The sequence below is a fragment of the Bacillus rossius genome, chromosome 1, assembly GCF_032445375.1.
Source record: "Bacillus rossius redtenbacheri isolate Brsri chromosome 1, Brsri_v3, whole genome shotgun sequence".
In the NCBI taxonomy this organism is placed as follows: domain Eukaryota; kingdom Metazoa; phylum Arthropoda; class Insecta; order Phasmatodea; family Bacillidae; genus Bacillus; species Bacillus rossius.
The window spans coordinates 43,058,922-43,086,365 of record NC_086330.1 but is presented as its reverse complement, the minus strand read 5'-3'; the positions used below and the strand labels follow the sequence as shown (position 1 = coordinate 43,086,365).

Here is a 27,444-nt window from a genome sequence, read left to right as displayed (position 1 = left end):
CTTTTTCATAATTTTTGGAATTTCCCTTCACGCCCAGAGTGAGTCGGGGACGCAACCTCTCTTCCAAGTTAGGAGGAAGAAGGGTTACAAGTCGATGTATCCTATTAAATGCCTAGTACTAGAGAGCAATAAAGGTTTTCGTTGGAGGAATGTGTTGACATCGGCCCAAGTGTCGACCCAGCTCTCACAGCCTGTTATGCCACGCCAACGCCTTCTCCTGCCCTGGGTTGCGTGTGCGACGATAGTGCTGAGCGGCTAGGGCAGGGGAGGGAAGAGAGGTTCGCGCGCTAGGGGAAGTTTAATGTAAATACTTAAGAACCGGATGAGGCGAATTGTTGTAAATATTTTGTAACATCCTTTACTGTAACGTGTTTATTTTATTATTTAAAGTGTAATGTGTAATAAGTTGTGATTGTTCACCGGGCGCCAAAGCCTTGGCTTCCGCCTGTGACCAATCAGCGTGTTCCAAGGGTTCTTGGGGAGGGGAGGGACGTGGGCGCTCGGTCGCGCGAGGCGGGGAGGCAGGCAGTCGGCAGCTGGGCGCTGGAGACAGCGGACGTGTCTGCGAGATCGCTCCAAGACGGTGAGAACGGGCGCGGTGTCTCGCTGGAGTTGAGGCCTTGCCAAGAGGAAGTAATTCCTATCCTACAGTCGTGTTGTCATTTAGGCGAGTGTATCACCTCGTCACTTAGTCTTGGCTTGCAGTCAGTCATTTCTCTCGCGTGTGTATTTTCTCCGGTGGTTTACGAGTCGCGGAGTTCTTTTTGCGGACTGGATATTCGCCATTGCTGGTACGGTAATTTATGGGCCTTCCCGGGCACCGTGTTGTATGGTCAGTCGTTCAGCTTATGGGGCGAGTCACATAGAGTTCAAGTCTTAGCGGCGCGGGTATTGCTCGTTACGAACGGGACGTGACGTATTTTCCCCATACAGTATCAGTGCGCGGAACCGGGCTTCGCCTTACAGAATCAGTCACAGGGGGAAACGCAGCAGCCCCTTATAAAGGGTTTGATTTACCATATATAAAGAACCTGGAAACTGTCTTCGAGAGTGTCAATTGTATCCTGGTGACTAAGTCCCTTGGCCATGCAGCCCGAACCCCCCTCTACCGAACACTGAGTAGCTGGCGAAATACTATCATTCAGGGGCTAGTCGGCCAGGCGACGACAATGTCCATAGGCCTGCAAAAAAAAATGTACCAAAAAGTAGTAAGTTGCCACTGCAGGGTTCTCCAACGCAGGTGCATCTTTGGTCAGTGATGGACGCGGGTGCAGCCTTTGGGCTGTGATGGATAGTCCACTCGTACCTTAGAGTGTGAGGCTGCTTTTCCACAGACCTAGTGCTGGGCAAATAATCATTATATCAGCAAAAACGAACGAGCGACATTCACCACATCTATATTCCTCTGTCGGAGACGGTCCCGCATCAAGTATGCCTATAATAATATTGACAATTTATCTCAATAAAAATGCCATGAGAATCTATAACTGAAGTTCAGCTGACATTAAAAGACTATTAATGTATTGACGCCATCCCCGTTACCTCCTATGATTTTTATGTGATTTTTGCTTGGGTTCGAGATCTCAGGGAAGGTTAGGCCTTGTGGCTAGAGGTAGGGGTTAATGCAGTAGGGCCCCCGAGCTGTTATGGCCACTCTGGACGTCTGAAGAAGAACACAAAGCTTCTGGAGGATATTTGATGAATTTATTACGGCACAGCCCTATACATAGTGCTGCCCGTTCTGACTGTAACGGTTTTCCCGACGCGACTAGTCACACGCGCAGCTTACTTCCTCAGTGGCGGCTCACGATTTTAATACGCGTGAGGGGTGGACTGTACACGTGATGCGGCGGTTACAAAAACACTCTAACATGACGAATTATATCTTGACGAACAAAACACTTTACTATTATCTAACACTCAATATACTGGGCTAGTGGCACGTAGGCCCGTGTCTCCGGCGACTCTACGTGATACCTAGATGTGTCCCACGGACTGATTCGTTAGTACGTTCGGTGGCACGTGTCGCCTTCTGGCTGCCCCGTGCGGACCAAAACTAAGTAGCCGGTAAGCTAAGTTGGGGCGTGAAGCGCCGACGTAAAGTCTCGTAGACTCCCCACAGTACTCATGTATTATGTAGAACACTCATCTTGGAGCACTGATTTAATTAAGTGAAATACCTCATGGTAGATTGAGGCCGACCGCGGAACTGTACGTAAAAGATTAAGAAGATATTATACTATTGAAACTACATGTAGGTGAAAGCAAAGGTTGATGGTTCCTCGTTGCTCGCAGGCTGCCGGCCTCTCGGAGCCCCTAAAGGACACTGACGGTGTCGCAGCGCGCGACCCCCCTCCCCCGCCAGACTTCCGCGGAAACGTGTGAATTTCGCGGGAAACTGAACCGGCCAGGTTCGGGACAAAACGCACAGTGAAACATGATTTTGATAGGGCTTAAATATTAATTGATGAAAAATAACGTTTAATAAAAACCTGTGGAAAAATATACATAAATTAATTTGTTGTAGTGCGGCGGAGGGATATGTTACACCCGGCCGGATCCTTCCGCCGGCGTAGCACTCGTAGCCTGGCGTTCGCCTCGTCGCACGAACTACACTTTGCTGCGCGCACGAGCGCGCTCAGTGCACACGCCTCTAGGAGACGTTGATGAGGCATAGCGGTCTATGCGACATAGAGGAGCATTGGCTGTCGGCGTCAGTATTATCATATTCAATCCGTCCAGTTTATAGTATAATTTTTATAATTATTTAACTTATTTATCTTTTAACGAACAAAGAATAATAAACATAATTTCTAAGGTTGCAGATATAATTTAAATGTAATAATTATTTTTTTAAGTTTTTTTTATTTTAAAGCAAGTTTAAATATGTTTGAGCTATACTTTGCAGTTAATTGTTTCTAAAAAAAACAAGAAGATTTTTTAATAAAATTAAAAATTAACTGAATTCAATATGGTGTATATTATTTTTCAATCCTAATCCTAATTTCTCCGAAAGTATTTTGAAAACTACGGTGATAAAATTTGCCTGGATTTCCTTTTACCTATTTTAATTTTTAAAATAAATGTCCTGACATTAATATAATTTTAAAGAAAGCTTATAAATGATTTTTTAAAGGAGTTTTAATTATCTGAAGGAATTTAAATTAAAGGAACCAAAATTCAATATTTGTCTAGAGTATGGCTTATTTACAAAGTTGTCATTTCGTCTCATTTGGTTTCCTGAAATTGTTAGTAAACACGGGCTCCTATGTAGACGTGTTTGGAAATGTGGCTAGTTTGTGGAAATCTTACTGTACTTTGTTTGTTGCGAAATCAGAATATTTATAGTAATGTGTGTAAATTTTACAGTAGAAAGGTTCTTCGTGAAAATTTTACGAGGCCACGCAATCCCGGATTGCAGAAACAATTAGAACTATACAAAACGACCCAACCTGTTGGCAAAGAAGAGCCTATTGATGAAAATTTTGAAGACGATTTGGAATCAGATTTCATGGAGTCTGGGAAAATGTATGAACAACACGAAAGGTGATTACTTGTTGACATGATTTTAAATATTAGTATGTTCAAAATACTTTACGTGCTTTGTTTAATTGTGCTAAGTTGTGCTTTATGTCAGATACAACACGAAGAAGCAGGGGTGCATCAACAGGGGGGGGGGGAAGGGTATTTTCCCCCCAATCTGAAACCTTGAAGTGGGGCCAAACGGGGGCAAAGAAAGTGCTGTGTAATAAATTTTTAGATAATAAAACTGCTTAAATAGCACCATTTTCCACCTTGAAATACAAATTTTCCCGTTGCAGGACCCCCGGCCCCCCCGCTTCAATAGGGGGGATCGATGATTCTTAATAAAAAGTTATATTGCCCCCCCCCCCCTTTTGGAAATTTAGTTGTTGCCCCCCTGCGAAGAACAGACATAAAAATCTATACTCAAACACAAAAAACAAGCCTGAATCATTTGTCGTTAAATGTGTAGTCATTCTGTAATTCTGAATGAGAGTCACGTTTTAGAAATAAAATAATTAAGTTCCAAATGGTTTTTTCTTTATTCCAGAAAAATGTTTTAGACGCACCAAATAATACCACATTTCATATTCAAGGAAATGCCATCTATTGAGAAAATTCAAAATTAAACTGTTATTAGGGCCACTAGTTTGTTAGCCGAGCTCCATTGAGCGGACAGGTCTGTCCTAGGAGAAGAATAAGTTTCTAGACTTACTGTATGACTGGGTGGCTGATACAGAGAAACACTCACTGTTTGTATTGCAATTGGTTCATCCACTTTGGCATGAAGAAGTAATTAGGTACAGGATTATGCTCCAGATCTATCCCATAGGAACTGTGCATTATTCCAGGATAAAAAGTAGCTTATGTCACTCTCCAGGTTATAAATGATCTCTATGAATTAAATAATGTGATCCGTGACTCCAATGCTGCGTGAAAAGACTAACCAGCAACCACACTTTCAAATTTATAATGTTAGTAAGGATAAAAGTAAAAAAAACATACAGTAACAGCTTTTCTTATTGGTTAGGAATAATGTGGAAAATTAATTTGGCAGTAGCAGAAGTAATGTTTTTAATTTCAGTATCAGTGCAGTCTCACATTATTACAAAGCAAGATTGAAAGTTGGTAGACAAGACACATTTTTTCCTGGTTATTGAACATTACCAACATGTAAATTTAATCTCCATTCTTGTTTAGGTCCAACAGGGGAACGATCAGATATTTACTCCACGTACGTGAAAGAATAATGATAGACTGGTCAAAAAAGAGTTATGATTGGCATTTCATAAGTACTTATTAGGATTCTACCATTATAATAGTGGTACATTTACAAAAGTATGTAAAGAAAAAAAATGGTAATATTAAACTGTTTGGGTTATTCTGTAAGAAAAAACAAGAAAATAATTTTTTTCAGGCCCTTAAATCTTTTTTAACGATCCTGTGAAAGGGCACTGCGATTTGTTAAATATTTTATTGTTAGTTTACCATTTTACCTGTTAAGATATGACAGCTACATTTAAAATACTGTCACTGCATGTTTTTTTTTGGCTTCAGTTTTTTTGTGTTAATTACTGTTTTGGTTTTATTTTTCTTAAGATCCGTAGAATGTCTTGGCAGTTACATGGAGTTTTGGTAAAATGTTTATAGGGCAGTTGCATTCCGTCAGGAGCTCCACAGGTGTATGTCAAGTTGTGCATTCTTCGCCATGGTTCTCTCGATTATCACGTGATCAGGGCGTGCAGCGTGCATTCAGTCGAACAGTAGCCTGGCAGTGGCGGTTGCTGCGCTGGCTAAACCGGTTGGTAGGCAAGAGGAGTGGGCAACAGCATTGACTGCTGCAGCAGCGCGTCTGTTGCCTAGCTGCACCACATTTTGTCCTTCTTGTTACACTCCTCACTATGTCTCTTGGTGACTGGGGGTAACTAGTGGATCTTTTGGTTTCAGAAGGCAAAATAATGATTTTGTCTAGATATTAGTAGGCCTACCTCTGTTTTTATTTTACTTATGATTATTTTCACATGATATTTTATGAGTTGATTAAACAAAAAAAAAATATATATATATATATATATATATATATATATATATATATATATATATATAAACATGGATTTATAATCACATTATTAAAAGAATGGGCCAGTCCTTATTAGACAATTTAATTGATCATTAACACTATTTAAATAAAATACGCAAAAATAAACAGATTAAGCTCCCTAGGAGTGAGTAAAGTCCTGAAATAAAAAAAAATTGTATGGTGTTTAGATCAGTTCAACATCGTGGCTTAATGTTATTCTGAAGATCTAAAAGCTGAAGAACTGGAAGTTTGACGATGGCTGGCCAAAGTTATGCTGCTACCGAGGCGTCCGGTTTTTGGAAACTTGTCCGTTTTTTGGAAACTATCCGGTACTTGGAATCTGTCCGGTTATGGGACTGTCCGGTACTTGAATATGTCCGGTTCTTGGACCCTGTCTGTGAACAGATACGAAACACATATGTTCAGGACTGGTTCACAGACAGTTGGCAAAGTAGGCAGTAAATGCCTTCTAATCACGATGATGCTTGGGGAGTAAAGGTTGTTAAAACTCACCAAACAGTGAGATGGCCTCCAGGATCATCCCGGATGTTGGGCTCGCGAACTCGCGGTTGTCGCGGACGTTTCCATGATTAAAAAAATTAATAAATTATGATGAATAAAACATGACTACTCCTACGAGGTAGAGCTACATGGACTGACTAAAGGCTAATCACTACAGTTGTGGGAATCATATCCCTTGTCTAGCTGATTACATCTTAAAAGAAAAACGGAGAGGCGTCATGATGACGTAGATACGAAGTGGTCAGTCCAGAATCGCGGCGTGCAGTAAGTTTGGGGCAGCAGCGACTCGTAATTAAAAGGCGAAGTTAAAGAAAAAAAAGGGGGGAGGCTTCGGCTTCCAGACTGAAAGGTTCCGAAGATTACCGAGGGATTCAAAGTTGGTGGTACTGGCCGATGTCAGCGCAATTTACTGAGGTGTGTTTGAACCAAGTAGAGGTTGACTCACAAGAGGCGACTGCTAGCAGCATGGGGCTTATGGGGCGGACTAGGCCAGCGCTCTGGTGGCCTGGGAAGGAACTACAGGGTACTGGTTACTGTGGGAGATGCCAGAGGGCAGGCGTTTAGCGGTGTTTCAAACACCCAGGGGAAGTGATTAGCAAAACTACTGCTAGGGTGCATGAGCAGTACTTTTTTGGGACAGGCTGACCCTGGCCGGGGTTAGTGGCTGGTCAGTGCTCTGGCCAGTGTTATCAGGAAAACTTGAAGAGGAGGGAGGGGTTAAAACTGTGTTGACAGTGGGAAAGGGGCTCTACTGAGCCCGGAGGCATGACTGTACGTTGGTGAAAATGACTCGAGATTATGTCCTGAAGTGCTTGCGTCAGTGGAGGTCTTAGAAGTAGCCTGCCCTGAGAGCTTGCAGGACATAGCAGTTCTTGTCACGGCTCGGAGGCGAATTACAGACGACATTCGTGTGCCAAGGCGGGAATAAAAGGATACACAGTCTGACTTGCAAAAGACTCTGCAAAAATCATATCTAGGGCTGGGAAAAATTGGAGAGGCAGGCCTGACAAAAATTAAACTGGAGTGTACAGTAGAAGGAACAAGTTTAAGTTCTTGCAGCAAAAGAACGACTAGTGACATAATTTTTTAAAATTCAAATTTAAAATTGTGCCAAAAATACTAGTTAGCGGCACATTCATACCTGCCAACCCTCCCGCTTTAGGCGGGAGACTCACGATTTTATACCCTTTCTCCCGCCCTCCCGATTTGTCATTAAAATCTCCCGTTTTTTGGTTCTGTTTCTCTTTAAGTTTTTAATCCAATAAATTTATAGAATTAATATGTTTGTACCATTATTCCGTACAATTGTATAGTAACTACGGTTCGTACCATAACGTGTAGTTATTTTAATAGCCTAAATGCCCACAATTGTCGGCTAAAACTCTTGGTTAAGCGTACATCTAAGAAAGAAACGTAGTTATTTACGATAATTATGGGAGCTGTTTTGGTACACGTTTGTCATTGGTGTTTGTTAGCCAACCAGAAAAAGGTTTGTTTTCCAAAATGGCGTGTTTTGTCAACATTGTAAACTGTGTTTTCGGTGGTGTTTTGAAATAAAGACGGACTGGATTAATAATGAGTTTATGATACCACTGTTTACATTCGTGCCCAAATTCGCTTCGGTTTGTTAGCCGGCTATGTGTGAATTGTTTGTTCGTCCCCGAACAAATTCACCTTTGTTCGCGTCTGTGCTCACAGAATAAGTGTAGAGGTAGCATTATAGTAGTCTTCGAATTAATTCAACGGTGTATTCAAAAAAAATATTATTTTGTGGAAGCAGTTGCGTGATGAGTATTTTGTACGTGTTTAGTTGTAGGCCTACTCCGCAATAGGGATTTAATAGAAATGGCCTACAGTGAAGTATCTTGTTGTGTACAAGAAGAGATTTAGTGACGAATTTCCGTGCATTTTGCAATCGAGGAAAGGTGAACATGCTGCATTTTTTTCTTTGTGTCGTGATTTTCCCGTCAAAATAAACAAAATTTCACCCCCCCCCCCCCCCCCCCTTCCGCGTTTTTTGGGGGCAACAAGCATTGTTTACTCCACTAAAAAACCTCCCGCTTTTTGACTGGCCAAAGTTGGCAGGTATGCACTTTCTTCTGGGCTTAGCTCTTGACCCGCACGGACGAGCTAGGTGGGTGGTCGTAAATTTTAAGTTCTAGGGCGAAGAAGAGAGAGAGAGAGGGTGGAAGCAACCAAGATGTAGCCGCTCAAAGATAAGTTTCTTTCAACCTCAAAAATGTAGTTCTAGTATTTTTCACCTTTGATTTGTAGACGTGACCGAAGTTAGTTCCGCCACTTTGTTTCAACATCCTTGAACGTTGTTAAGTTTGTTTGCTGTTTGCCAGACGTCAGTATCAGTCTACCCAGAAATGAGAAAAATAAATTAAAAGTAAAGTAAAAGTTATTCAAAAGTTAAGGGACTATCATGCTCTCATTAATAATTTATCAGTTATTTACCTAACAAATACGGTAGAATCCCGCTAATCCGAACTAATTGGGACCGAACCCTGTTCGGATTAGCGAAAATTCGGATTAGGCAGAATTTTGTCATATAATACAATATATAATCTTTGAGGCGTATTTAGTGTCTGATATGTCAAATATGTATGAAAGGTCAGACGAAAAATACACCTTTATTATTTAGCGTACATATTTAGTATCATATCATTATTTTAATTACTCACATAGCCTAAACTGCAATTTCAAATATTCCGAATTTAACAAATCCAACAGCCTACATTACGTGACAACATTAGGTCGAAATGAAGGATGGTTCTTGAGTGTGTATTAGCGGAAGTGCAGTGACCTTAAACCAGAGTAAACAAAGCCCCCATCCTCCTTCCCACATAGGCTTACACATTCCTCTCCTCTTCAGTTTCCAACTATGATGAGTCAGACAGTCAGTCAGTGTGTCACATGCCACTGCTGTGTAACCTGCTACTGCGCACTTGCCCTGTGTTTTGTGAGCCCTTGTGAGTGGTTTGTAGTGTGGTTTTTTACATTCTGTGCTTGTCCCTCCTGTTGGTCATCATGACAAGAAAGCGTAAACATAACTCGTGTACTTTAAAAGAAACAACTGGAAGTGCTGAAAAGACTTGACAAAAGCGAAAGTGCCACTCTGTTATCGAAAGAATTCGGTGTCGGCAAAGCAACCATTTCCGATTGGAAAAAGAACAGAGGTAATATTGAGCAGTTTTGTACTACCACAATTGAAAAAAATTATTTGAAAAATGTAGCCAAACGACAGTGCCTTCTTACGAAAAATTGGTCGAAGCACTTTTTTTTATGGTTTACCCAAGAAAGACTAAAAGGAATCCCTATCACTGGCCCTCTGATTCAAGAAAAAGTGCTTCAATTGAACAAGCTCATGGATGGTGATGCATCATTTACAGCTAATTGCTGTTTCTTAGATAGATGGAAGAAACGACATGGAATCAAGCAGCTTACAATAACTGGGGAGAAACTGTCAGCGAACAACGAAGAAGCTATTGAATACCTTGAGTTCAAAGATATCTATTCTTCCTACTCGCCACAGCAAGTTTATAACACGGATGAGACGGGACTTAACTATAAAGCATTGCCTACCAAAAGTCTTGCATCACAAGAGGAACAATCTGCACCAGGTTCTAAAATGGATAAACAACACCTAACTGTGTTAGCCTGCTGCAACGCTTCTGCCACAAATTTCCACTGATGGTTATCGACAAATCGGCAAAACCACGCTATTTTAAAAACATGAACATGAACACTCTCCCTGTATTTTACAGAAACCAATAGAAAGCTTGGATGAATCAGGTCTTGTTCCAAGACTGGTTTGAAAAACAATTTGTGCCAAAAGTAAAGTCTTTTAACAAAGAAAATGGATTGCCTCCTAGTGCTTTGTTACTCATAGACAATGCTCCGTCACATCCTAAAGAAATGCAACTTGTTTGCGGTGATATCAAAGCCATTTTTCTCCCACCAAACATCACTTCAATTTTGCAGCCAATGGACCAAGGAGTTTTGCAGGCTTTGAAACAGAATTACAAAAAAATACTTCTTCGTAGCCTGCTTGAAGAGAATGAAGAACTGACAATCTTCCATAAACTCAAGAAAATCATCATCAAAGATGTCATTTACTGGGTAGCAGAAGCTTGGGAGAAAACACAAATGGAATCTTTATAGAAATCATTGAAAAATCTCTGGCCTGATTTTGAGTTTGTTCAAACGGTCTACCCCCTGGCAAAAGAAAAGTTTGAACTTCTTCAACTTGTGAAAAAAATTGTACCTGGTTGCGAAAATGCAGAAGAGTGCGTTGAAAAGTGGACTGCCATTGACGACTGTGGCCACAAGGAATACACAGATGAAGATATTGTAGCAGCTGTGCAGGGAACGTCAACGGATCTCGATGCAGATGACAGTGAGGAAGGGAACGCGCCGACTGATGTTTCTCACACTGCCGCAGCCAGTGCCCTTGATCTGGCTTTGTGCTACGTCGAGCAACATGCTGATGCAACCCCAACAGATGTTATGTTTATGCGGCGTTGGCGGAACATTGCATCTTCAAGCCGATTTAGTGCATTGCGTCAAAGGAAGATTACTGACTTTGCCTCTTAGATAATGGTTTGCTTTTTTACGTTTTGGTTTGTGTCAATCCTGTACAGAACATAAATTCTACTTATAGTATGTAAATAAATTCAAAAATTTTCAATACGTACATATGTATTTAACTACTATGTACGTAATCCTATTTTTTTCTCGTTTCAGTTAGACAGTGAAATAGTTAAATTATAAGTTTCTTATGTACATATAAATAAACGTACAGCATTACTTGAAAAAAAAACTTATTTTCTTTACTTTACCTAATTCTTAAATGTTATAAAAATCAAATTTTTTTTTTGCCCTAGCCCTGTTCGGATTAGGCGGGTTTTGGTATTAGCGGGACTCTACTGTAGATGTCTGAGTCTGTGTATGACTTTTTGGAAAAGAGAAAAAAATAGTTTAAACATTATTGCTGAATAAAAATAATGGTAGTCCTTAACTTTGTTACGTTGTATGTTTTTGCCCGGCTAAGCACACAGAGAAACGTAACAAAACAAAACAATGTTCCTGAGGTTCTGCGTTATTTGGAAATAAAAGAGTTTATTAAATTATCTTTGTTTATTTCTTTAAAAAAAGGTTTTTTCTCATCATTACATGGCCTCAATACACAATTTTACAAATGAATTTAGTTAGAAAAACTTCGTTACTTGCACAGTTTTTGTCTTTTCTTATACAAATTTTAACTATGTCTTTGAATTTAGATAGGATGAGGTCCAAATACATACCACAGCACCATACATCTTGCCGTTGATGGTCGAGGAGTCTTGTCACTCGCCAAAGAAAAAAAAAACTTAGTAATGTCCCTTGGTTAGTTACATAACTCAAGGTACCGTCGATCGCAGACCGAAATCACACGAAGTCGGGCCGATGCCGACGCCTAGGGCCTAAATTTCTAGTTAATTTGTCCGAAAAAAATGTACTTAGGTTGAAAAATTACGGCCTGGCCCCAGCCCCTAGGCGTTAAATTATCTCTTAGTGATTTTCCATTTGTCTTGCGACTTGCCGACGACGCGACCGAGTTCGGCGACGATCGAGCAACAAGTGACTTGGTCGACGAGATTACCTTCCCTTGTAAAGGTGAAAACAAGGGAGGCAACCCCGTGGGCCAACTGACCAATCAGCGCACATAATTCCAAAACATGACCATATAAGGAAATTCGTACGGGCACATCACTTGACGCCAGGGCTCGCCCTGATTGGCTGGCTAGTGGTAACCTCCAGAGACCCTTCCAGACGGTCGCTACAGCTGTGCGTACAACGTGACGCGTAAATCCCAAACACGCATTTACAAAGTGAAAAATAGCTTTCTGGCACCAGAGTGTCGCGCCTGTCCGCTCTTCCTTCTGTACCTTCCAGACTATTCTCAACATATTACACTAGCAATATCCAATAGAATATAAAATTACCCAAAAAATTCAAATACAATGTTAAAAATTTAGTAAACAAAGTTGAAATTCATACCATATTAGAAACTTTTGTTTAAAAATGATGTCCTGTAAAATTATAATCTATACTGCTTTAACCAAAACAATTACTGAAATTAATTATCAAATATCAAAACTAATTATTACGAACTGGTGTTAACCCTCAAATTAATAATTAAGTATCTCAAGGAAATAAGTATTTTAAGGCTTTCCATGAAATTCAACCAAAGTAATTAATAACAATTCTTAACAACTCTGAACTATCCTTATCTACATATTAAATAATTACTATCTTTCATATCAACATTATTCTTAATCAATATTCTTATGACCCAAAAAAAAATATATGTATATAACAAATCCTCATTGTGCAATGCTGCAACTTGCTATGGATCATTTTTAAGTAGTATTTCCTTTTATGGTCTTTCCTGTTAGTCTTCAGAGAACTTTTATTACTTTGGCTTTTCCGACCAGGTCCGGCTAGGTGAATTATTGACCACAGCTCTGAAAGCATTTCTGGTTCCCCTCTTGTAGGCACCCCTGATGCCTGGTAAGGTGAGACTCACTTATTCCCATGGTGGTGAAGGCTTAAGAATGAATATGTTTCGGAGCATACAATAGTCTGACAGAGAGGATTGTCATATTTTGTTTGATGACTGGACATGGTTTTTACTGCCAGTTGCAACTGCTTTTATATTTTTTGCAAACATAATGTGAAACAGCTTAGCAGTGATGTCACATGAGTTAGGGCATCTGTGCATTGGAGAAGGCTCGGGTATCAGATGCTTGTTGTCGCTGCTGTGACTGAGCAATCTTGCCTCCATTTGTTTCCATCATGGGTGTAACATAAGTAGTGAATTCAATCCTGGCCCTTATTTTCTATCCCAGGATTTAGGGATTGTGCACAGACAATCCCAGGATTTGGGATGGCAAATAAAAACATACAAAAGTATGTAAAAATCTTCATTTTTTTTTCCATTGTAATTTAATTAACAAGGCTTTCCCATCTTTAATGACCATGAAATGGTTCCACACTGATGCATCTAAGTCTTTTTTATGCTTAACAAAATAACTTTCTTTAGATAATGACATTATGCACCATGTTAAGTTTTTCTTTGAGACAGTCTGTTCATGAGTACCTTAATAAAGAGAAAAACTGTATGAAATATAAATCTTCATAGCTGTATTATACATATCACTTAATATTTATGTAGTACAGTAGAGCACCCCTCAACCGGAATCATCGGGGGGAGGTCTATTCCGGTAAGGGGAGTTGCGGTCGGGCCGGCCTCTGGGCCGGTTGAATGACCTTCATTCAAGCAAGCTGGCAGGCACGTGTTTCTTATCACTGTGGGTGGGTGCGTGCGTGAGGAAAGAGGAAGAAGCAGATGGGTCAGGGTAGGTATTAGGACTACAACTGTGGTGTTGTGTTACTTCGGTGTTGACGTGCAAGTGATTGACACTTCTGGGAGAGTGTATAGTCACTGCCACGCACAGTTTACATTTCACATACACAAGAATAACACTTCATGCATCTCGTTTACAAACACAAAGTTAGAAAAATACAGGTAAATGTAGACTGTTTAACCATATATTAACTTATAAATATGTTCATAATACATATTTGTGCACTACATTTTTGTCTACAAACTGAAAGCATCACACGTTTGAAGTAAATGTTACTTGCTATCACTTGTGTTTGCGTGTGTAGTGGGAGTGGGTGTACATACTCTCGGGTCGGCTTTTACATCACGCTGTTTGGTGACGGTACCTGATAACTTAAACATAACTGTAATGCTATTTTTCTTGCTTTGACTTCTCTACTTCCAGTTTTTTTTTTTAGGAGGTACAGGCTCATTAACTGCTGTATACTTATGTAGCTTCGCTGCTTAAGTCCCGCTATCAGACGAGTCACGTGAAAAATGCATTCTTCCTAAGTGATTTTTTCTGATGGTTAGTCTACATCGGAATCTGCACTTTCTTTCAAGTCTTCTTTATTCTTGTTTGTGACCATTTTGTTACGCTCCTCTCTCGTGTCTTGTAAAAGTTATTTAAGTTCCTTATCAACATTAGGAAACACTCTGAAATGGAAATCTGAATTACATGAAATCGCTGTAAATGAACTGGTCAAAAAGAATAACAGAGGTGCACGAAAGAGAGAGAGTACAAGAAATTTCATACAGCCCCTGAATGGTTACAAAGAGCTGGAGGATCCTTTGGTTATGAGTAGAGCCACGATTATATGGTAATGCGCGATAAAACGAAATAACACCGAAAACCGCTTGAAAACACGAAATAAAACGAAATTGTGCGAAATCCGCGATATGTCACGAAAGTTTGTCTATCCTGATTATTTACTTTTTTTTTTTTTCATTCTGTAAGGACAATTCACTACCTTCAGCACAATCAAATATTTCTTACAGTAACTAGCAGCCATATATATTATATGCGACTGTGATTTATTATAGATTTTAAAATGAAGTCTCGGAATTAACGTAATATTTTCTTTAAACGGTAATCTTGTGTACCATAATAATTTAAGATGTTGATAACTATGATTCAATGGCCGCCGTTCACTTTCTGTAAATACAAAAATAACAAACGTCCAAAATATGTTTTTCTAAGATTACGTTTTTAATCATTAAAATATTACACACTAAAGCGCATTGCTTTTACTGTTTATTTAAAATAAAGTACGTAGGCTACGAAAATAAAATTAACCCTGCTTAACGTAACGAATGTAAATAATAAATAGTACATGTTTATGTCGGTATTAATTTTCACGTACGTATGTTGGTATTCGGTATGCGTTTGTATTCGCATCTATTCTCCATTGTTTTGATCTTTCCAGCACGGCAAGTTTTTGCGTATTGAGAGGTTAAATTCTTCCTATGTGATTAAAATGTTTTTGATAATGCCTAAAACTAAGGTTTCTGCCAGTGACCGATCGAAAGAATTTTCCAGTGAAGGATTTTATATCAGTGTTAAAATTTTAATGTGCAAATTCTGTAACTGCAGGCTAGACTACGAGAGACGCGATACGCTTGTGAAACATGTCGCGAGTGAGAAACATAAGCGTTTGAGGCAAAACTCATCTGTTAAACGACATCCTTGTCTAAGAGTCTTTAATGCCATTAATTTGCGGTTCAACCCAAGAAATGTGATTAGGGTTAGCATAGAAGATGCAAATCTACAGAAGTCTCTGCATAACTTGCCTTCTGTTTCCCATCTTCCCATTGATACATTCATACATGGCTATGTTGCTTTCAAAAAAATAATTGAGGATGAACTTTCATTGACAGAAACAAGCCAAATTGATGTTGCAAAGGTACTTTGCTCCCTTAAAGGGGACTACAGTGAATTTGCTCAAGCCAGTTTAAGGGCAATCTGGTTCCCAACATCAAATGTTGATGCAAAACGTTGATTTTCCAGGTACTCACTGGTAGTTAGTGACAGAAGACAACGTCTCACTCCAGAAAATGCAGAAAATTTAACTATGATAGCATTTCAATAAAGCCGTCTTAATAGTAACTTTGGAAGTGCTTAATTGTGTAATTTTGTAGTGTATGTGATTGTAATTAAGTCGTGAAATTTTTAGTAGTTATTTAAAAGTTTGAATTTATGAATTTGCAAATTAACTTAATTACAGTAGAACCCCGATTATCCGTGTTAATGAAGGGGACGAGTGAGTCGGATAATCGAAAATCGCGGTTAGCCGAGTCATGCTTGCCTCAAAGGTCATTAGCCCACAGACAGCCATCTGTGGACATTCGGAGATTACATATATACACATGCTTTGTGTGCGTGTGCGTTGTTGACATAGAAGCGGACTGCTTAGTGCTGGGCAGCAGTGGTTTTTAAGTCTTTCGTGTGCGGAGACGTGGGCATGCGAGTCGTTGCACCGAGGTTTGTGACTAGCCGGCCCAAGACAGCTGATAGCTGCCAAGGTCACGCATTCTTTTCATCGCCCGTAAGCGACGCTGCCACACTTAGCTCATTGCTCTGTTGTCAGTAACACCATCGGGCTGGTTATTGTTTTACAGAACGACTGCCTTCAAAATTATTTTCGAGATAAGATTTTTCATACCAGTGCATTGAGACTTGATTTGATGGTTTTGAAACGGTGTCTCTGTCTCGTATAATTCACGGTGTTTTTATCCCCCTTTATTTATATAAATTTTAAATGTCAGATTTTTTATTTTTAGCTTGCTGAACGTGGAATTAGTGCAAAAACGGCCTATTATGACTTAGTGTTGCAGATGGGTCGGAAATCTTATAACGACCCTAATCTCGGGAACCGTGAGGGGTCGTTATATCTATTCTCCGTTCACTCTTAGCTGAGTTTTGAAATAAACAAACACCGTCGTATCACTGCGCCGCGTCAGCAAGTGATAGGCTGAATTTATCTTGCGTGCCAAGCACTAGTTGCAACACACACACTTCCGTACAGTCGGTGTTCATAAAATAACGGAGAAGTAATATGACAGGAAAATGGTTCTTCTGTCAAGCCTAGTTTTTTTTTAAATTTACGTCTGCTGTGATAAAATTACGCCACTTAATGGTACACCTTCCGACCTTTTCTGTTGAAACCATTCAAACAAACAAGTGTCCAACCTGCTAAATGTGGATTCTTTCATCGTCTTGCGTTTATTTAATCCACTTGAAGTGTCAGCCTGTGAAGCAAACTGAAGGATTTTTTCGCGATGTTTTATGATGTCGCGCACTGTTGTGTTACCGACATTAAACTCAGTCGCAAGTTTGCAATCGTTTCTCCACTCTGAAATCTTTCTATAATTTTTGTTTTGCTGTCGATGGACAGTACCACTCGCTTTATTTTCTGTTCATTTGATGACATGATGAAATGTTGCGCTCAACACTTCCGCACAACACAACGGTATAATCCGTAGGAATGCAGATCACTGTTACAATACATAAAATTATCACCACCTTCACGCTTCAACAACGTACACTAATGGAATGGACTGTCTCCATGTGCCGGGTAATCTCTGTGGCACGGCGCCGTGCTGCGCGCGGGAGTGTACAGTCCGGTCATGCGGACGTGGAATCGCGCACCAGTGTATAATCTATTCACGTAACACGGAACACAAAAATATTATGTACATACGTATGTATGTACTAGTATTTTTTTAAAAACTTTGTGTATATAAACATAACTGAGTCGAAGTACTTTGACCAACATACATTTTGCAAAGTATTTTAACATTTACATACATTTTGAATCATTGGTTATATGTAACTAAAAAATTGGACTTGATGGACATAAATTGCGGTTAATCCGCGAATCGGATGATCGAGTCGCGGATAATCGGGGTTCTACTGTATCTATGAATTTGCAAATGAACTTAATTGTAATTAGATCATGAGGTTTTAGTGTTTATTAATATTTGTTTTAATAAATTTGCATGTCGTACAGAAAAGCAAGAAAATTTTGCCGTGGGTATTTTGAGCAAAAAAATAAAACCATATAACACCGAAATCTTTATTTCTTTACACCGAAATTTGTCTTAAAATAACACCACAAAATCTTGACTCTAGTTATGAGCGTAAATAAAAAGTCAAGATTAGGGTTGCTAGGATTCTTTTTGATTTATTAAATTAAATCATTCAAATGATTTCTTTTCTATTAATTTGCTGGTTGAATTGTAATAAATAACATTATTTCTTAAACAACAACTAAGTTAAGTTGGCCCGGGCCCTACATAGAATTATACCAGTTATTCATTAAGGTTTAATTCTTCACAATATAATATAGCATACATTTATAAAGACCAAAAACAAACTAAATTTAAATTGTCTCCCAGCTGGCACTTGTTGGTTTATTCGGGGCATGTTGCCGGCGGAAGGTGGGAAATTCTCTGCCCAGTAGCCCGGGACGACGTTAAGACCAAAATGGTGGTATCCCAGTTGATGACCGGCTAGTGGGGCTGAACAATGGAGGCTTGGCCTGCACTCCTGGAGCTGTCAGGTTGGTGGAATCTTGGCGGTACTCTTGAACCCACCTACAGACCAAACCAATCAAAGAAATTAGGCCTGCTCTGTAGGCGATTAAGGGAGCGGCGGAATTCGCCCTCCAGAAGGGGTGGAATAGTGGTGAACACTTACCGAAGTGGGGAGAACTCAGCCGACTCGGTACCAGGTTGGTGCCCGTCTCGCGAAGACGCGGTCGTTCGTGGAAGCCATGTTCTTGAAGCTCAATAAGAAACAAAGATTTACAAATTTTTCTAACTGCTCTGGGCAGACTACCAAAGAGACTAAAGTAATAAGGCCAGGGTGCCTTCAATGTAGGTAACTACATTCCGCAGGCGGATCACGGAATTCGGCGAAATGCGTGTGAGGTGCGGATCAGCGGAGAACCCGCCCATCTGTTCTGTTGAAAAGCTGCCCAGAGAATCCTCCTCGATCAAGAGGACTTCCTAATTAAAAGAGGGAGCTCTGTCCTTTGAGTCCAGGTGGAGGGGGACTCTTCGATCTCTTGAACCCTCGAGTGCATGATAGACTCCTGCGAGTTGCCTCGCAAAGGGGGGGGGGGGGGGGGTGTGGACAGTGCTGCACTCTGGCGGCAGTCCGGGAGAAGAACACATGGTTAGTTGGTGTCTCTCTCCTTAGATGGGGCGAGCTGTCACTTCTGGGCGGAAAGACCTCCCCAAGAAGGTGGCCCTGTGGGCGGGGGGAAACCTTGAGCTGGAACAGTGACCGAAAGGGGTCTATAACCGCCTGGGGTCACTTCAGGCAGGGTTCTAGGCGCGGGGAGAGGGGAAATTTCCGCTTGGGCGATGGAAATTCGCGGCGAACGAACGCCGCTATGTGTCTGCTCCGGCTTGAAGACTGCTGATGACCATACTTCCACGAAGTCCGTTGGGAGCGATGCCAGTGCTCGCCACAGCTTTTCTAGTCACGAAATTTTGTAGGGTTTTGTGACGCCGGGCCTGACTGGAGGCGGGAATTATAGGAGATGGCTGCTTAACTCAACTTCGGCGAGCTTGAGAGCTGAAGGTGTGAAGGAGGGGTGGAGAGGAAAGAATACGCTACAAAAAGAATTGACCCGGCCGTACACTGGGCTGAAAAATGCTGTAGGCCAATAAATTTAAGTTTGACTCTATTATTATAAAATTAAAAAGGTGCCTATAATGCACATGATTGGCACAATTTCCACAATCTATTCATCTGTATAATGGTGCATGACGGGAACATCACAGTCAACAGTGAACCATTCCTCAATGTTGTTTTCTTGCAGTTCTGCGATTTCAGGACTGGTTATGTATGGTCTTTGCATACTTCATCAGGTCATTTGCCATTGTTTTTGCTTGAGAAATATTGAATCCACGGAAGTCTGCTGGCTCATTTTCATTTTCTTCAGTGAAAATGATTGTCGGCACATTTTGTGCCATGCATTGTTCAGGGTAGGTTTTGGGATCCTATCCCAAGCCCTTGCAAGTGCTCACACTGCATCTTTTAGACTGTAATCTTTCTTTATTTCCTCAACAGTTTTGCCACCATTTAGGTCAGTCAGGAATGATTGCAGAAACTGTGATCGATAGCGGCATTTAAGTGAGCATAGGATTCCCTGGTCTCGGGGCTGAATGAGTGACGTGCAGTTTGGCACAGATAAATGACTTGCACGTTATCTTTTGACAGGGTTTCAGCTGGTGGGTGGGCGGAACAATTATCCAACACAAGAAATATCTTGTAATTCGGGTCCAAGCCTACGCTGTTGCAGTGTTGCCTTGCTTGTCGAACAAAAATGTTATTGAACCAGTCTGTGGTTATTTTTGTTGTGACCCAGGCTTTCTTGCTTGACGTATATTCTACAGGCATTACCTTGACGTCTTTTAACTTTCGTGGCTGCATACTTTTACCGATGACCAAGAGTTTGATCTTGTGTGTTCCAGCTGCGTTAGAACAACCTAACACTGTTATTCTTTCTTTGCTTTCTTTCATCCCAATATGCGCATCATTAGGTGTACACAAAGTATTTCTCGGCATACACCTCCAATATAATGCCGTCTCATCTGCATTATACACCTGCTCGGGTGTTAGTTTTTCATCCAACACAAGCTGGGCGAACTCCAGAACATACTTTTCTGCTGATTCTGCGTCGGCAGAAAGTTTTTCACCACTCGGTGCATAAAGAGAAATTCAGTGCCTTTTCTTAAACTTGCGTAACCACCCTAATGAAAAGTCACATTCATAATCAAGTTTAAGTTCAGCATGAAAAATGTTAGTCTGCTCAGTGAGCATAGGTCCAGAAATGCTTAGTCCCTCACTTCTTTGTCGGAACCATTTCATTAAAGCTTCATCCAATTCACAACTTTTGCTTGGGCGAAGTGTTTTTCGAATCTCCATTCCCGCTTTGGATTCACTATCAACGTAAAATTTGCACAGTTCATCCTTTTGCTTTTTTATGTCATAAAATGTTGACACTCCTACACGATAAAGTGTGCACATCGACTTGACAGAACTTCCGGCATCTAATTTTTTTAACACTCTTGAATGGTCAACATTTTTCTTTGCCGCTTAGCTGTGTCGCAAGAACCTGGAATTTTCTGTTTACTTGACATAGCGAAACAATGAAACTACTTATAACACAAACACCTTTATAGTAATTCTCGTCCGACGCGAAAACCAGCTGCGTATCGACGCAATGCGCGGGAAAGACTGGCTATAATTAGCTCTCCGACACGTGCGCATGCATGCCTAGAAGGCATGTACAGTCAGGCACAAGCAGAAACGCCTCGTTCCAGTGCGGAAATGTTTTGGAGATGTTTTGTAATGTTTTATTTATTTATTTTTTTTTTTTTTGGAAAATTAGTTCTGAATATTGGGAGTTCCGTTTGTGGGAATTACGGTTGAGGGGTGCTCTACTGTAGTAAGTGTGGCTTGGGGAATTTGTTTTCTTTGAGTTAAATCACGAAGGCAGATATAAAACTGAAAGGACTTACCAGTTTATCTAGTTATTTATTTTCAAGTTACTGATTGGGATGGTGACTTATGGTATTGGAAAATTTAAGGAAAAAAGAGAAAGAGACGTATAATCTGGAAAAACAGGAGAGAATTAATTTTTGCAATTTTTTTATCAAACTTAACACTACTACAAAAAAGAAACCCTGAACTGGAAGAAAATATTCTCCGTTTACTACACTTGTAAACAATAATAAAATGACTTTCAAATTCAGTACATAACCATTATTTTTGGTAATTTATGCCTATTAACAAAAAAAAAATGATAATACAACCAGGGTGTCTACCAGATCTAGTAAATGAAATTCCCTGATTTTTCCAGGTCTAAAACTTAATTTTTCCAGGTTTTCTTTAATACAATTATGACATTCCACGAAACTGAAAAAACTGCATAAAAGTGCATTGACGGGTTTCAAAGTAAGTATTTCAACTCACTTAAATTAGTAAAAAAATTACCTTCTTCCAGACGTGGTAAAAGTGACTCAATTGATGGCAAATAAAACATGCTGATACAAATATTTCACACACTTATTTTTGCAAAAACATTAGTAAAAGGAAGCTTCCATCAATTTCGCAGTGACTCAACTTTTGCGTCTATTGCACTTGCTTCAGAATGAGCCAAATCCAACACTCGAGCCTTCTTCAACTGCAATGCCTTAATCACCTCTTCAACTATTCTTTTTTCTGCCTTCTTCTTGTCTGTAGCTTCCTTTTCTTTTTGTTTTGTTTGCAGAGCTTCCTTATGCCTACAACTAGCATTTCTTACATACTGTAACATGGACTTGGTGATATCAACATGCTCTACACCTCCAGAACGTTGAACAAAGTCGTACACTTGTATTTCTACAATCAGTGTTTCTTCCTGCAAGTTTTCAGTCAGCAGATTAGAATTCACTGAAAATCCTCTTTCCAATGATACATTTCCCCAACATCAGCCTCAAAAACTTTAGAAGGCCTGTTTTGGCAGCTACTGTAAGTGTCTTACGAATGAGCATCCACAAGTGATCAAGGTGCCCGTCTTCTCGAGAAAAAGACGAGAACAGTGCTTCAGAATCTTGCGTGGAACATACCAACTCATATGATCGCTCAATGTTATCAGCTTCTTGTCCTGATAGCCACCTGTTTTGAAGACAACATTCTAAACTGTACTTCACACACTGTTTCCTCACACCCTAATTTAAAGCCACAGACGGACATAAGCAGGAAATTCCCATGGTAAGTTTGTACTTCAGGGGACTTTTGTCTTGAAGTTTTTTTACCATAACCTTTAGACAAGTCCTAACATCATTTTTCAGTAACAGGACAGACTTTTCTGGTACTTTCTCTTTCTTGATGGCATGGCGTACTGCATAACCCAACTTGATATTGTTAGCAGTCAATAGACTTTCCTGGTTATCTACATCCAATTGAGATACATTGTGTTTCTACCTAAAGCTCTTCAGTACCTCTGGTTTCACAAACTTTCCTGCCAAAGCTAATAAACTGTCTACCAGTGAATCATAGAGAAAAGGTGCCATGGGTGCTTCACTTTGGAACATTCTAAGAAACAATTCCAGCTCTGATGCCAAAGAGTGGAAGAATGTCAATTTTACTTCTAGAAGATTATCTTCAAGAGCACTTTTCACTACATTGAAAGAGATAGATAAAATAGAAACTTCACTAATAAATTTCTTTAGATGGGGTAACGTTTTCATGGCACACTCAGCAACTGCAGTATTTTCTAACCATCTGATTGCACAAAATTTCTTGGGAAAAAGCTCTGATCCAGTTATTATAATGTAATCTGCCCTCCTTGCAGGTACATGCTTAAACAAATAGTAACTGTGCCTCTAAAAACCTAACAACGTCCCATTGTGTAGCAGAAAATCCAGTTTTGAAAGCACCATGGACCGTATGAAGCTCACAGCTACCAATTTATAGCAATGATGGTGAATCTTCATGAAAAGTGTCTGTGATATGTATTTTCAAAGCTAAAAAAAATGCCCAGTTTACGTTGGGGCCATCCATAGATACCTGCAGAATATTTCGAATGTCAACAGAGGAGAGAGCTCCCAAAAATGCTTGCAGTAAACACTGAGATGTGGTATGCCTCAAGAACATTGATGTTAAGTAAGCTGAAACAACTTGGTCTTATCAAAGCGCGGGAAGCACATGCCGCAGCACGTCACGTCAGCACAATAACAAACCAGCTTGAACCAGTTTGTATCACGTGATTTGATGCCACTTCCGAATCCGATGGTAAACAAAAGAAAATGGACGTGTGAACTGTTCGTTATCTGCCATTCAAAAATAAAAACGGGAGGGGATATACACTTGATGCTACGTCAATGCAAAATGATCAATAAACAAAAAACATATTGACAACTACAACCTACCAAACAAAAATTCCCTGATTTTTCCAGGTTTTCCAGGTTTTCCAGGGTCAGTAGACACCCTGTACAACTTACGTGATGCAAAGTGCAGCCTTGTAGACACCTTTTCATTCACATCATCACAGTTCTCACAAATAAAATCTTTGTTTTCCGGCACAAACGCCACTAAAATAAGATGGCGGACAAGAAAGTCAAAGTGACAGATAAAATGAATGCATTTCATTTGGAAATTTTTCATTTAATGATGTATGTTTCATACCAATTTTTTTTTGTCAATCCCGGAAATCCAGGGTTTTATAAAATTTATATCCCTCAAAATTCAGGACTGGCAATGAGCCTGGGATAGAATCCACCAAACTTTCAGCTTTCTCACACCCAGGCATAAAAATTTGTTTTGGATATAGTCTCAACTGTAGTAGAATCAAGTGATGTCCGGAATGTGCTGGCCCCCTGTTTATGTAATTTATTGCTAATTTACGGATTGTGATTACTGTTTTGCGTTTGTGGAAACTTTACAGGGAACAGCATCATCAGAGAGAGTTACGGCACCTGAAAAATGTTGGTAGGAAATATTTCAAAGAAAAGAAAAATCCTAGCCTGTTGACATGGGGAGAAAAAGAACAGATAAGATACTTGCATGAGATGGACCCTGAGGAATGGTCAGTTGAGAGATTGGCTGTTAGTTTTCCTGCCTCAGAAGCCATAATTAAGGTAAAATTGTATGTGTGTATTAGCTATAGTATGTTTGAATTTCAATAAAATGTGCTACGTAATGTACTTATCAGCTGACTGAGCACCTCTGGTTTTGTTCAGATTGCAGTTTACAATCCAAGCTATGTATGTAGCAATGTAATGTTAATAATACTGTTAAGTTCATATGTACTTGGCTAGTGTCAGTGTGCATTTGTTAGTTTTTTAATTGTTCCAAACATTTCATCACTTATAAATTCCACTTGTATCCTCTTGCTTAGAAAAATATATCAAACTCACCTACCTTAATTCATACTCCTAAATAATTAAAAGATAAATAGACACAATTTGCAGGCTTAAAGTATCAACTTTTAACATTTCTTCTCATTAAGCATTTTCCCCCTTTTCCTGCGAAACTTTCTTAGATGTTACTTAGCCTGTAATGTTTCGGAAGTTAAGATTCATTTTGCCACACTTGAATTGGTATTTTTGTTGCAGAAAGTTCTGAAGTCCTCATGGAAACCAGAAAGTGCAGCTAGCATTGTAAAACACGATGCTAACGTGAAAAAAAACTGGGAACTTCTAAGAGAAGAGAAATTGGACATCAGTCCCAATTTGAAAGCTCACGTTTCCAAATTTACTTCACGACAGGATCTAATAACATCAGAAGGTTGTTTGTTCTATATTTAAGCTGATTAAGTAATGTTTATATAGATATTCACAAAAAAAAACCTGTATCAGGACCTATAAATACAATTTTATCAACACTTTAAATCATAGAGTAATTTTTTCATTTAGTATAATTAGCAGAATTAAAAGGCTTGTGCGAATATCAGTTTTTTTAGTTTGAATCAATTACATATATTGCATTTGATTAGTAAGCATGATAATTAGTATCCAATTTATATTCACATGATGTTACAACTTTTGGAAAATTAGACAAGTAATATTAAAGTTAAAAGTTGGTTGTATTAAGTCAGCTACAGTAGTTATATGGAAAATGTTTGTTAAAATATTTCAATTATGAAATGATTTTTTTTATTATTATGCAGCTAACCTATCTTAACCTAACCAAACAATCATTCATTTTACTTCCTTTTTACCTTATTTTCCAGAACCTGCTACTCTACATGTTGATCTAGAAAATTTTTGCAAAACACCAAATACCATTAATTCCAATGTAACACATTTCACAAAAAGGTGTTTTTTTTTTTTAAATGCTGAATTCCCAAATTAGTAACTAAATGAGCTCATATTTACATATTTAAACCCTAGTTATTTACGACTTTTCGTTGTTAATGCAGCCAGGTAAGTTGTATTTTAGTTCAGTAATGTTATGAACACAAATTCTGCTAACTTCATCTGGAATCTTAAACCATTGCTTACTTTTTTTTTTAAATATATTTTCAAGTAATGTGTTTTGTTGTAGATACATACAGCAAGTAAGCTGCTACTGTCTTACATGGTGTTAGATCAATTGTGACTATCCATTTATAAGCTGATGAAATTATGACGTTTACTTGTTTTAATGGCCATCGCAATAGCGTGTCAGTGTTTTGTAGTGATGTAGTCCATGATTGTTGATGTTTATTCAATTTGTTTCTTTCCACTTCCGGTGTGTGTGATGAAATGAATACAAATAATGTTTTGTTTTCAAGTTTAAAATGACAAATATGCTATGTTTTGAATAGTTTATGCAATTTTTCCGTTTCTGTGTAGCGAGACAGTTGTGAAACATATTTGAATACTTGTTGCATGTTTAAAGCATTGCTTATTGTTCATGTTTTTGATTATGAAGTCCACTAAAAATAAAAAATAAAAGGCATTTATATTGTACAAATGACTTTACCTCAACAGTCAATGTTGGTGTATGACAAACTCACGAGGTATGTGACATCAAATATTCATTGTTTTGAAGTGTTAGCTATAATTGACTATCCATATTCGAAAATTTTAATATTCGCACAGGCCTAAAAATGAAGCATAATACAAAATAGATATATTAGATGCAGGAATGTACAGGTATTTAAGTTATAAATGTAAAAAAATTTCAAAGATGATTTAAGTAAGACTATAAACTAGAGTGAGGCATAAAATACAAAATGCAGGTTAGCAAAAGGCTGGTGAAAATTAAAGTTTCGTGACTTCCAGCACCATTGTTTATTTTTTTTGTGACTGTTGTTACCATAGACAATCTGTTTTATATCTGATCGATTTTTAATGTATTTTCAGAATCTGTGAGTGCTGTCATTGCAAGTCCACAAAAACCAAGAGGCAGGGTTCCAGAATTTGAAAATATCATAAAGCAATACAATGATGTGATAGGAGAGAAAGATCAAACTAAAAATGTGTTTCATGATTCATTCAGTCCTGTAGTCAAACATGTGCGTAACTCTCGAAAACTCTCTGAAGGAAACTCTGTGAGTACTGAGAAGATGCATATCTCGTGGAGTGAGTTCAAAGGTGAAATGAATTATAATGAAGGAGATCAAGATCCAGGAAATGAAGTAATCCATCTTGAAGACAGCTCAGCAGTGGAGTTTCGAATGAAAAACACTAAAGTGAAAAAACATGTGTCTGTAATGAGCCAACTGGAAGGAGTTAATGACAGTACTATCTTGGAGAAAATAAAGATACCAAAGAACAAGTGGCAGGCTGGTGCTACTTACAGAGTGAAAGACTGCTACTATGATGATGATGGAAGGTTTTTGTATAGAGTGCCTGGTATGATTCATTAACAAGGGAAGCAAGTGAATTCTTTAGTTGACATACATAGTGTAATTTATCATAAATAGTTATATAAAAAAAATCTTTCAAGCCATGCCATACTAGTACATTATACAGAACAGGGCAAACATGTTTATATATATATAAAAAACAATATTGAAGGTTTTGGGTGGGTAATAACATACCCATGTTCTAGAAAACCAACTTATAAAAATGATTACCCCAATCCTTACAGAAGTTTTTTCTGTGTTTTCTGTGTTTGATCTAATTATTCTGCTCATAACTGAAATAACATTTCTGTGCTGAAGCTTACCTAAAAAAGTTATGGAAAAGTATTTGTGTAGCTGAATTCCCTGGTTTGGCAGTCATCAAAATCTGTAAAATATTTTTCTCCCCAAATTAATTATGTTTTCAGTGCATTCCATTCCTTAAAAGTTAAACAATAGAATATGACTTCTCTTGAATTACACTTATCTTTTAGCTGTGTTAGATTTTTTTTTTTATAATAAAAATCACCTCTTCCAAATGCTGAAATATGAACATT

General features: G+C 39.0%; 1 protein-coding gene across 1 annotated transcript; it reads left to right on the top strand.

Annotated features, from left to right (window-relative positions):
- The first annotated feature begins 3,152 nt into the window (after window positions 1-3,152).
- Window positions 3,153-26,994, top strand: LOC134535197 (neugrin). Its single transcript, XM_063374225.1, has 4 exons — window positions 3,153-3,546; window positions 24,002-24,194; window positions 24,672-24,843; window positions 26,406-26,994. The coding sequence occupies exons 1-4, from the start codon at window positions 3,287-3,289 to the stop codon at window positions 26,909-26,911; spliced, it is 1,131 nt and encodes a 376-aa protein (XP_063230295.1). The 5' UTR covers window positions 3,153-3,286; the 3' UTR covers window positions 26,912-26,994.
- The last annotated feature ends 450 nt before the right edge of the window (window positions 26,995-27,444 follow it).